Source organism: Cucurbita pepo, chromosome LG13 (genome assembly GCF_002806865.2).
Source record: "Cucurbita pepo subsp. pepo cultivar mu-cu-16 chromosome LG13, ASM280686v2, whole genome shotgun sequence".
NCBI classification, from domain to species: domain Eukaryota; kingdom Viridiplantae; phylum Streptophyta; class Magnoliopsida; order Cucurbitales; family Cucurbitaceae; genus Cucurbita; species Cucurbita pepo.
In genome coordinates this window covers 6033359-6044463 of record NC_036650.1, presented here as the reverse complement: position 1 = coordinate 6044463, position 11105 = coordinate 6033359, and the positions used below count along the sequence as shown (strand labels likewise).

Here is an 11105-nt window from a genome sequence, read left to right as displayed (position 1 = left end):
AAAAAAAAAAAAAAAAAAAAAAAAAAAAAAAAAAAAAAAAAAAAAAAAGCATCAAGAAGATGTATGTAATGGCTTAAGCCCACTGTAAGCAGATATTGTTCTATTTGGGCTTTTCCTTTCGGGCTTCTCCGCTTCTTTATAAGGGTGAGCCCACATCGGTTGGACAGGAGAACGAAACATTCTTTATAAGGGTGTGGAAACCTCTTCCTAGCAAACAAAGAGGAGACTGAGGCCCGAAGGGGGATGGATTGAGGAGTCCCACATCGATTGGAGAAGGGAACGAGTGCCAGCGAGGACGCTGGGCTCCGAGGGTGGATTGTGAGATCCCACATCAGTTGGGGAGGAGAACGAAGCATTTTTTATAAGGGTGTGGAAACCTCTTCCTAGCATATGCGTTTTAAAAACCTTGAGAGATAGCGGTGGGCTTGGACTATTACATGAGATGACTTAAATTTTGGTTAAGCACTTGTAATAGTTATGTATTTTAGTTTTTTTTGGTTGATTTATGTAATTTTGTTGACTTCAATTGTTGGCCTTCTTTTATAAGAGCTAAGGCCCACTCCCCTCCCTCAGCTGTAAACATTACTTTGAGATGTTTTAGGTACATTTTTGTACGTTTTATTAGGTTAATATTGCTTATTTTAATTTAAACAAGTTAGAGTTCTTGGTTGGCCATACATAAGCCAACTTATGTTCATTTGTAACCTAGAATGTTGTTGAATGAAAATGTTGAGTTGAGAGTTCTCTCCTCCTTTTAAGTCAAGAGTCTTACGGTACTTAGTTCAGTGTTGTTTGCACAAATGACTTAGAATTATTCAAGCCTGGTTGATCATCAAACTTGTGGAGTGATTGATCATTTGATTTGAACTAGCCTTCTTCCACAAGGTATTTGATCATCAACGATAAACATCTTGCTTCCCTTTGAGTGGTATCCTGTGAGTAAAAAAGTTTTTAATTTAATAGATGCTAATTTTTATCAGGGTTGCTAAGCAAGATCTCTAGAGTTGTCCTTATCACTTGCTCCAAATTTTCAACTAATGGGTCGTGTGTTCAAGAGGTGCTAGTTTTTACTAGGGTCGCTAAGCCATTACTCTAGGGTTGTCCTTATCGTTTCCTCCAAATTTTCAAGTAGTGATTAACGTCCATCTCTGCAGTCCATGGACGTTACTAGTTAGAAGGTAAGGGTGAGAAATAGAGCAGTGAAAAACCACTTTAACAGTGATAGTGTAAGAGGATAAGATAACAGTCTTAATCTTTAATAAAGAGGAACAAGTTGCCTACATCTCATATTACGGACATGATGTGTTTTCCATTTATACCATATTTCTTAATTCTAGTAAAATTAAGTCATCACTTAACTACTATGACCTACTATGTTAAATTGAACAAAGCTCAACTAGCATAAAGTGTATACCATCGATCAAAAGGTATGACGTTCAAATCCTCACACCCCCATACTGAACTAAAAAAAAAGAAAAAAAAAATAAAACCACCAAAGTCAAAGAACAATACTAAAATAAAAACACTCTTACCTGCAGAATATTTAAAGCCTTTCTCATATCACCAGTGCAAAGTCGAACAAGGGCAGCTAAGCCACCCTCAGTTACGTCCAACCTGATTATCATTCAGGTATAGAGCATTATACGTACGTTCAAGGGACATGGCACAGTATAGATTCTAAAAAATTGAGTAAAACAGTTCAATAGACAACGTTCAAAAAATGCATAGAATCCAGCTAAAATCACCTCCGAAATCAACCAATGTTCAATGAATTACATTTTCTTTTTAAAAGTGAAATTTTATGGAAAGCAAAGATATCATCGACGACAAGTTGGACAGGACATCCGATAGAAACTTCAAGAGTAATAACCATTACATGTCCATTGAACAATAAGGAGTTCAAAGAATCTACTTAAAATTTCCTTGGAAANGAGCAGAGAGGAAAGTCAAGCACAAATCATCACTTAGAAATGATACAAAATAAGAAAAAGCACTCACAGAGTGACTTCTCTCACTATATCAACCAAAGCCAATCCTTTTCTGGTCTTTATTTCATATATTCCTGTAAACGAGATAGGTAGAAATAAATAAAACTGGCAAAACACATCAAAATAAATGGAAAGCTCCAAAGAAAACCAATTACGCTTAAAACTGTCAGAAAATGGTTCATTCAGCAGCCAAAAGGATATTTGCTCTATGTCTTTAGGCAATGGATTTCCTGTGCAGAGATAGACAGCTTCTTCGGTAATATGCTGGGAAGCCATATGCGTTGACTACGTAAAAAAGACAAAATTTCAAAAAAGTCATCAGGTTCACAAAGTAACAACTAATGAATTAAATAACATGTGTAACTGTCATCTATTGATCTATGAGTTGCAACAGAATGTTGCACGAGGCATTGATTTTAAGGGTACACAATGGTCAAAATTCCAAAACATGCTGATTGCTGTGCGAGGTTTAAGGCCTTTCTTATTCATAGTTTGATCATTTCTCATAGTACTAACAGAAGAAAAGAACTGAAAATGGTTAGTATATATTTGAATTACTTTCTTCTTTTCTCTGTTGCTGAAATCACAGCTCAATTCTGTGAGACTTCAACACATGAAATATTGAGAAAACTAGATAAAGTTAAACCCTTGAAACTTCCTGATATGAACTAAAACCACCACACAAAAAAAAAAAAAAAAAAAAAAAAAAAAAAAAAAAAAAAAAAAAAAAAAAAAAAAAAAGGAGAACGAAGCATTTTTTATAAGGGTGTGGAAACCTCTTCCTAGCATATGCGTTTTAAAAACCTTGAGAGATAGCGGTGGGCTTGGACTATTACATGAGATGACTTAAATTTTGGTTAAGCACTTGTAATAGTTATGTATTTTAGTTTTTTTTGGTTGATTTATGTAATTTTGTTGACTTCAATTGTTGGCCTTCTTTTATAAGAGCTAAGGCCCACTCCCCTCCCTCAGCTGTAAACATTACTTTGAGATGTTTTAGGTACATTTTTGTACGTTTTATTAGGTTAATATTGCTTATTTTAATTTAAACAAGTTAGAGTTCTTGGTTGGCCATACATAAGCCAACTTATGTTCATTTGTAACCTAGAATGTTGTTGAATGAAAATGTTGAGTTGAGAGTTCTCTCCTCCTTTTAAGTCAAGAGTCTTACGGTACTTAGTTCAGTGTTGTTTGCACAAATGACTTAGAATTATTCAAGCCTGGTTGATCATCAAACTTGTGGAGTGATTGATCATTTGATTTGAACTAGCCTTCTTCCACAAGGTATTTGATCATCAACGATAAACATCTTGCTTCCCTTTGAGTGGTATCCTGTGAGTAAAAAAGTTTTTAATTTAATAGATGCTAATTTTTATCAGGGTTGCTAAGCAAGATCTCTAGAGTTGTCCTTATCACTTGCTCCAAATTTTCAACTAATGGGTCGTGTGTTCAAGAGGTGCTAGTTTTTACTAGGGTCGCTAAGCCATTACTCTAGGGTTGTCCTTATCGTTTCCTCCAAATTTTCAAGTAGTGATTAACGTCCATCTCTGCAGTCCATGGACGTTACTAGTTAGAAGGTAAGGGTGAGAAATAGAGCAGTGAAAAACCACTTTAACAGTGATAGTGTAAGAGGATAAGATAACAGTCTTAATCTTTAATAAAGAGGAACAAGTTGCCTACATCTCATATTACGGACATGATGTGTTTTCCATTTATACCATATTTCTTAATTCTAGTAAAATTAAGTCATCACTTAACTACTATGACCTACTATGTTAAATTGAACAAAGCTCAACTAGCATAAAGTGTATACCATCGATCAAAAGGTATGACGTTCAAATCCTCACACCCCCATACTGAACTAAAAAAAAAGAAAAAAAAAATAAAACCACCAAAGTCAAAGAACAATACTAAAATAAAAACACTCTTACCTGCAGAATATTTAAAGCCTTTCTCATATCACCAGTGCAAAGTCGAACAAGGGCAGCTAAGCCACCCTCAGTTACGTCCAACCTGATTATCATTCAGGTATAGAGCATTATACGTACGTTCAAGGGACATGGCACAGTATAGATTCTAAAAAATTGAGTAAAACAGTTCAATAGACAACGTTCAAAAAATGCATAGAATCCAGCTAAAATCACCTCCGAAATCAACCAATGTTCAATGAATTACATTTTCTTTTTAAAAGTGAAATTTTATGGAAAGCAAAGATATCATCGACGACAAGTTGGACAGGACATCCGATAGAAACTTCAAGAGTAATAACCATTACATGTCCATTGAACAATAAGGAGTTCAAAGAATCTACTTAAAATTTCCTTGGAAAACGGGATTTGAAGAGAGAGACGTTGTGCATTCTACCCCGTTATTTACTGAGCTAAAATGATAGATTGAATAATATATCAGAATATAAAACAAAGGAAAATGCCATTAAACATCAATACACCATAGATGCCAAACCATCCGACTTTTTATGCATGTATTGTATGGGAAACAAGGGAGCCTACGTACCTCTCAGCCTCAATAACATATCTGAGTCGTTCAGTGACATGAACGTTATCAAGGGGAGCAAATCGAAAACGGGTACACCTTGATTGTAACGCTGGAATAATCTTATTGACATGATTACAGATAAGAGCAAACCGTGTATTTTTTGTGTATTTCTCAATTACTGCATGAAGACAAATATCACAACAACAGGTTTAGGGAATGAAAGACGAAGAAAGAGATGAGAGTAGCAATGTATGAGAGAAACCTCTACGCAAAGCAAACTGTGCATCTTTAGTCATGGCATCTGCCTCGTCCAATAGTACCAATTTTACAGATGCTTTTGCCCTGCAAATTTAGATGTTACAAACTGCATAAAAATGGTGTATTATACATAAATTTTGTTGAGATATGTAGAAGACAATTTGTATCAATAAGCCATCAGCGTTGATAGACCATCATATAATTCAAAATGAAATAGTCTGCTTGCTGAGTGATCTTTTGCCAGATGTATTATACCACACCCCACCGCTAGTAGATATTGTCTTCTTTGAACTTTCCCTTTTGGGCACCCTCAAGGTTTGCTAGGGAGAGGTTTCCAAAACATTATAAAAAATGCTAAATTCTCCTCTCCAACCGATGTGGGATCTCACAATTCACCCTCCTTAGGAGCCCAGTGTCCTCATTGACACTCATTCCACTCTCCAATCGATGTGGGATCTCACAATTCACTCCCCTTTGGAGCCCAGCGTCCTCGTTAGCACTCGTTCCCCTCTCCAATCGATGTGGAATCTCACAATCCCACCCCCTTCGGGGCTTAGCATCCTCGCTGACACACTGCCCGGTTTATGGCTTTGATACCATTTGTAACAGCCCAAGCCCATTGCTTGAAGATATTGTCCTCTTTGGGCTTTCCCTCAAGGATTTAAAATGCATTTGCTAGGGAGAGTTTTCCACAACCTTATAAAGAATGCTTCGTTCCCCTCTCCAACCGATGTGGGATCTCACAGTTATAGTTTAGCCTAACTGCCAAGGAAAGCAAGAGGGAAAGGAAATGATAAATAATTAATCATACCCAAATGAAAAGCTTTGGGTACTTGCAAAATCTTGAATCTGCTGTCTAACAACATCGATCCCTCTATCGTCTGATGCATTCAGCTCCAGTATCATGTTGTGGTAGTTTGTTCCATAAAGCTTGCGAGCAACCGCTAGAATGGTTGATGTCTTGCCAGTGCCAGGAGGGCCATACAACAGGAGATGTGGCAGCCTATTCTCACTGGTCAGCTTGTCGACTAGTTAACATTCCACATAAAAGACACAAAACCAAGAGACAACAAAAATAAGAACGTGAAAATTGAAATAACAAATCATAGGTTATGCAAAATCGAGAAATTAATCGACAAACACATAAATTCCTTATCAAATTTCACTGTTCTAAACTATTCTTTCAACTACAAGCGAGTCCCTACTTTCAGATTGAGTGTGAAATAGAAGTAAAGTAAAGACTAAACCATTGAAAGCCAGAACCCTAATGTGTCGAGCAGTCTATTTTACAGTGTAGAAGTCGTACTGGTGTCTACAATGTCGCGGTGGGCAGCAACATCGGCGAGAGACTTGGGCCGGAACTTCTCGACCCAGGGTATCGCTTTACCGTCGGGTGCGTCTGCAGGATTGGCGACGTTTTTGCCCTCGACTGACTTTTCATCTTCGTTGTTGCCATTATCGTCGTCAATATCCATCACGGCGATTGCTTCCGACATCGATTAGCAATTTCGGAACTGGAACCAGACCAAAATGCTCAGAAATGTGGATTTTCGCTCGGCGTCGTGGTGGCTGCGCGATCGGAGACTTGAGGTGGACCGGCTGTGTTTTTTCCCACTCTTTTCAATTTCTTATTTATTTATTTATAATTATATGAATATGGCGCTAAACGGCTTCTGTGTAACCATTCGTCCGGGAAATGGATTTTAAAAACAAAAATTTGAGCTAAATTAATAAAAATATTTTTTATTACAGGCTGTCTAATATTTTAGTTAATATTTTATTTTAATAAAATGTCAAATAATACCTTTAAATTTTATTTTAATATTTTAATTAATATTTTATTTTATTTTTAGTCAAATAGTTAATATTTTATTTTATTTTAATAATATCTTTAAAAATGTCAAAATTTTCATTATAACACTTAAAAAACTTTTTTAGTTTTAATAAAATTTTGAAAAATGTTAGATTCAAATGGGACCAATTTTTTTAATTATTTTATATGAGATAAATTTTGGGCCCCATACGTCATTAAATTTTGGCCCAGCCCATGAATCTGGTTATTCGGCCCATATTTAGGCCCACAAAAGTACTGCAGCAGACTGGAAACCCTAATTTATACTTCATCTTCTTCCTTCTTATACCTTACTCCCATTGCCTTCGCGCCCAACCTTACCGCGCCGACTGCTAATCGGCTGCTGCCGTCACGGTGAGTATCTTTGCCCCATTGTTCTATACTTCATGCTCGCCTCTTTCTCTCTAGGTATTTCATGCTTTCTTTTGAAGGTTTAAGTTTAGAGTATGAGCGGTGTTCGCTGTTTCTGTCATTTTTTTTATAGGTTGCATCAGGAACCTTAGAAATCTTCCTCGGGAAGGAACTCTCAACGCGTCAAAATGGGTAAAGAACATACCGTCTTTTGAGTTTTCCTTGAATCTCTCTCTATGGCCTTGTTTTTTTATTTATTAATCTTGGAGGTCTTCGTGGATAGGTATCTCTCGTGATTCTATGCACAAGAGGCGAGCCACTGGAGGCAAGAAGAAGGCTTGGAGGAAGAAGAGAAAGTAAGTATCTATGCTCGTATTTATTTTAGTGCAATTTGATTGACCAGTTTTTTCCCCATTTCCCTTAATTAGTCGCGAACTGATCCACGAAAGATTTTGTGTTTTTCTTCATTTATTTGCTTCGTTTCAAGAACTCAATTGGAGTTTTGTAGGCTAATCTGGAACATTGATTAGTTTTTATCTAGGATGGTTTTGATGTTTCTGGAATAGATTGGTCTTTTCCTTTCATGTATAGATTTCAAGAAGCTTAACCCATATGCGTTTGGCATCTCAATTTCTCTGTTAGATTGATGTCTTTTTACTGAATGAATTACTAGTAGCGTATAGCTTGTTCACATTTGCATATTTAATGAACAGAGTAATTGTTTGTTTTCTTATTGACGAAGCAATGGACTATCTCTTTCAATGTATTTGTTATCACGCAGTTCATTCTATTCATTGTTGATGCTGATGCATCAGTAGAAATAAAACCTTACTTTCCATGTGTATGAGGTCTTGATACTGACACTGTAACAATCACGGATCATTTTCTTGTCGAGCAACGATACCACTTTCATTTGCCGTGTTTTGTTTTGGAGGTCCTGATGATATTGTTTATTTGTAAAGGTATGAGCTCGGACGGCAGCCTGCCAACACTAAGATATCCAGCGACAAGTCAATCAGGAGGATTAGAGTTCGTGGGGGTAATGTGAAGTGGCGTGCATTTAGGCTCGACACTGGAAACTACTCATGGGGTAGTGAGGCTGTGACTAGGAAGACCCGTATTCTTGATGTGGTGTACAATGCATCAAACAATGAGCTTGTCCGTACTCAAACTTTGGTGAAGAGTGCCATTGTTCAGGTTGATGCCGCACCGTTTAAACAGTGGTATCTTCAGCACTATGGAGTGGATATTGGAAGGAAGAAGAAGACTGCAGCATCTGCTAAGAAGGAAGAGGTAGAGCAAGCTTTGTAGATTATTTGAGTTTTAATGTGTACAAATAATGATAGGTTTGAAGGATAATGTTAACAACCCTTAAAATTAGTACAAATAATGTAGAACACGATCAATAAGATAACTGGATTTTTATGGTCAACAGGAAGGCGATGCTGCTGCTGCTGCTGCTGCTACTGAGGAGGCGAAGAAGAGTAACCACGTCCAGCGTAAGTTGGAGAAACGTCAACAGGAGCGTAAGCTTGACCCACATATTGAAGAGCAATTCAGCAGTGGTCGTTTGATGGCTTGTATCTCTTCCAGACCAGGTCAATGTGGTCGAGCAGATGGGTATGCAGCGATTCATTTATCTTATTTTCAAACTTGTTTTAGCACACTCATAGAAGGAATTCTCAAGTGGGTTTTGATGCTATTTTACAAATTCTTGGCAGATATATTTTGGAGGGCAAAGAGCTTGAATTCTACATGAAGAAGCTCCAAAGGAAGAAGGGAAAAGGAGCTGGTGCTGCTTAAACAACTGTCATTGAGATGTTTTCCAGCCGTATGTCCTTTTCTATGATTCTATCTGCCTTTTTTGTCTTATGAAGACGATGAGTTATTGCAGCTAAAAGATGAAACAATTACTTATGAACGTCGATTTTGATGATATTAGTTGTTTGATTAGGCATTACTTTCTTTTAGCTCAAGATTTGAATTTGGTCTAATTGAGTGATTGCATTTCAGAATATTCAAAAACAATCATTCATCTTTCTCTAACTAGTTGTCTTGACTTTATTTTTCTCAATTCTGGTCTGTTTTGGCTCTTTTTTACGAATATCTCGCCGTCCTCGGAATATATACTGACTGATTAATTTTTCTTTTTCTTAGTTCAACAATTGGAATTTTTTTAATGTTGTTCTTGTTTATATTACATTTAAGAATTGTTCAACGATTGGGTTGTTCTTAATGAAAGATGAATATTTATTCTTCAAAAAACAAGAAAAATCAATGTTTTTAAGAAAATAGTTTTGTTTATACCAATTTTTGAATTCTTTGGTTGTAAAACTGAGAGAAATAACCGAGTATGAGCTTGTTTTATCGTCAAAATCACTACTATTGATTATTATATGCTTCAGGTTAAGAACAGAAGCTAAACTCAAGCTAAAACACTATTTTAGTTACTTTAAATTTTGGAATTAAAACACCTTATAGTTATATAATAACAAAAGATTAGTTTCTATAATAATCAAAATTATCAAAGTATGTTTATAAAAGAAAAGAAAATAGAAAATCGCACATTCAGGCGCTTAGATCTTAAATACAATTATGAGATCTTAATCGGTTGGAGAGGGAGTAACACGTGTTTGAGTAAACCCTTAGAGAACAATAGGTGGGTGGGTTTGGACTGTCACTAATAGTACTAGAGTTAGACACTTGTTACTAATGGTATTAGAGTTAGACACTGGACAATGTGACGTTAGACTTTCAAAAATGGACTATAAGATCCTACGTTGATTAGAGAGGGAATGAAAACGGATTATAAGATCGCACGTTGATTAGAGAGAGAACGAAAAACTTTCAAAGATAGATTATAAGATCCCACGTTGATTAGAGAGGGAACGAAAAACTTTCAAAGATAGATTATAAGATCTCACGTTGATTAGAGAGGGAACAAAAAACTTTCAAATATGGATTATAAGATCCCACATTGATTAAAGAGGGAATGAAAATTATTTTTAAAAACTTTCAAAGATGGATTATAAGATCCCACATTGATTAAAGAGGGAATTAAAATTATTTTTAATAGACGCTTTTTAAAACTTTGATGGAAAACTTGTGAAGGAAAGCCAAAAGCCAAAAGCCGAAAAGAAAAACAAGGAGAATTCATCTGTTACAAAAAAAAAAAAAAAAANAAACAAAAAAACAAAAAAAAAGAGGTTTTATAATCTAGTTTAGAGTGTATCACAAACCTACCAATTTTGATGTTAGAATGCTTATAGCTTGATATAAGCACATATTAAAATAAATATATATTAAAAAAAAAAAAAAAAAAAACNAAAAAAAAAAAAAAAAAAACTCACTCAATTTGATTCTTAAATTAAAATTTTATAAGTAACCGTTACAAACAGCTGTTTATTTTTTTCTTATTTCGATCACTATTGATTAATTTATTTTCACTAAGAAAACAGTATTAATGTATGATTTTCTGAAAGCGTTACAGTAATTTATTAGTTGGCTAACTAATAGAACACATGACTACACATCACAAAACCTCGATATTTACAACACCCCATTAAATAATATTTTTCTTTGTATTAAATAAAAAAATAAAAAATCGGTTATGCGATTAATTAATGAAAATGGAAAGACAGTGACAAAGAAGAAAAAAGAAAAAAGTGGAAAAAAAGGGGAAGAAGAAACAAAGGCCATATTCCTGTCAGACGCTACGTTGCTGCAGGCGAATGCTGTGATTTTTAATTTTAAATTGCAAATTCTGTCTTTCGCGGTCTTTGTTTGGGGGTACGAGGTCTGAGGAGGCTATTTTGGACATTTCACATGATTCAAAGGACAATTTTTGTAATTCTATTTTACTATTTATAACTTTTAAATTTAATTAATTTAGTTAATTGGAATTACTGAGGCTATTTTGGACATTTCAAATTGTTGAAAGGACACTTTTTCAGAATTCTATTTTAGTATTTATAATTTCAATGGTTGAAATTCAATTATTATATTTTTAACTTAAAATCAGTTACTACAAAAATATTTTTTATTCAAAATAATTAAATAATAATAATATTTTTTACAAATAAAAAAAAAAAGTCCAAAATTTATGAACAAAAGGCTAATACATGCTATTTAAAAATAGAAATCAATAACAAACTAATAGC

The 11105-nt window shown here is 35.0% G+C and overlaps 2 protein-coding genes across 3 annotated transcripts in view; one reads left to right on the top strand and one right to left on the bottom strand.

The window, feature by feature from the left end:
- LOC111808767 (replication factor C subunit 3-like) overlaps nt 1-6380 on the bottom strand; it is an 8923-nt gene extending 2543 nt beyond the window's left edge. For both annotated transcript variants that reach the window (XR_002817128.1, XM_023694931.1), the window contains exons 1-7: nt 6049-6380; nt 5554-5770; nt 4747-4826; nt 4503-4662; nt 3920-4001; nt 2144-2273; nt 1999-2062 (exon numbers count right to left, since the gene is read on the bottom strand). Coding sequence is in view for 1 of the 2 variants with exons in the window: in XM_023694931.1 (XP_023550699.1) it covers nt 1999-2062; nt 2144-2273; nt 3920-4001; nt 4503-4662; nt 4747-4826; nt 5554-5770; nt 6049-6238 (923 nt within the window). In the remaining variant the exon portion in view is untranslated. The remainder of the gene's footprint in view (nt 1-1998; nt 2063-2143; nt 2274-3919; nt 4002-4502; nt 4663-4746; nt 4827-5553; nt 5771-6048) is intronic.
- Nucleotides 6381-6860: 480 nt separating this feature from the next.
- Nucleotides 6861-8991, top strand: LOC111808766 (40S ribosomal protein S8). Its single transcript, XM_023694930.1, has 6 exons — nt 6861-6948; nt 7079-7137; nt 7229-7301; nt 7908-8238; nt 8381-8565; nt 8667-8991. The coding sequence occupies exons 2-6, from the start codon at nt 7134-7136 to the stop codon at nt 8746-8748; spliced, it is 675 nt and encodes a 224-aa protein (XP_023550698.1). The 5' UTR covers nt 6861-6948; nt 7079-7133; the 3' UTR covers nt 8749-8991.
- The last annotated feature ends 2114 nt before the right edge of the window (nt 8992-11105 follow it).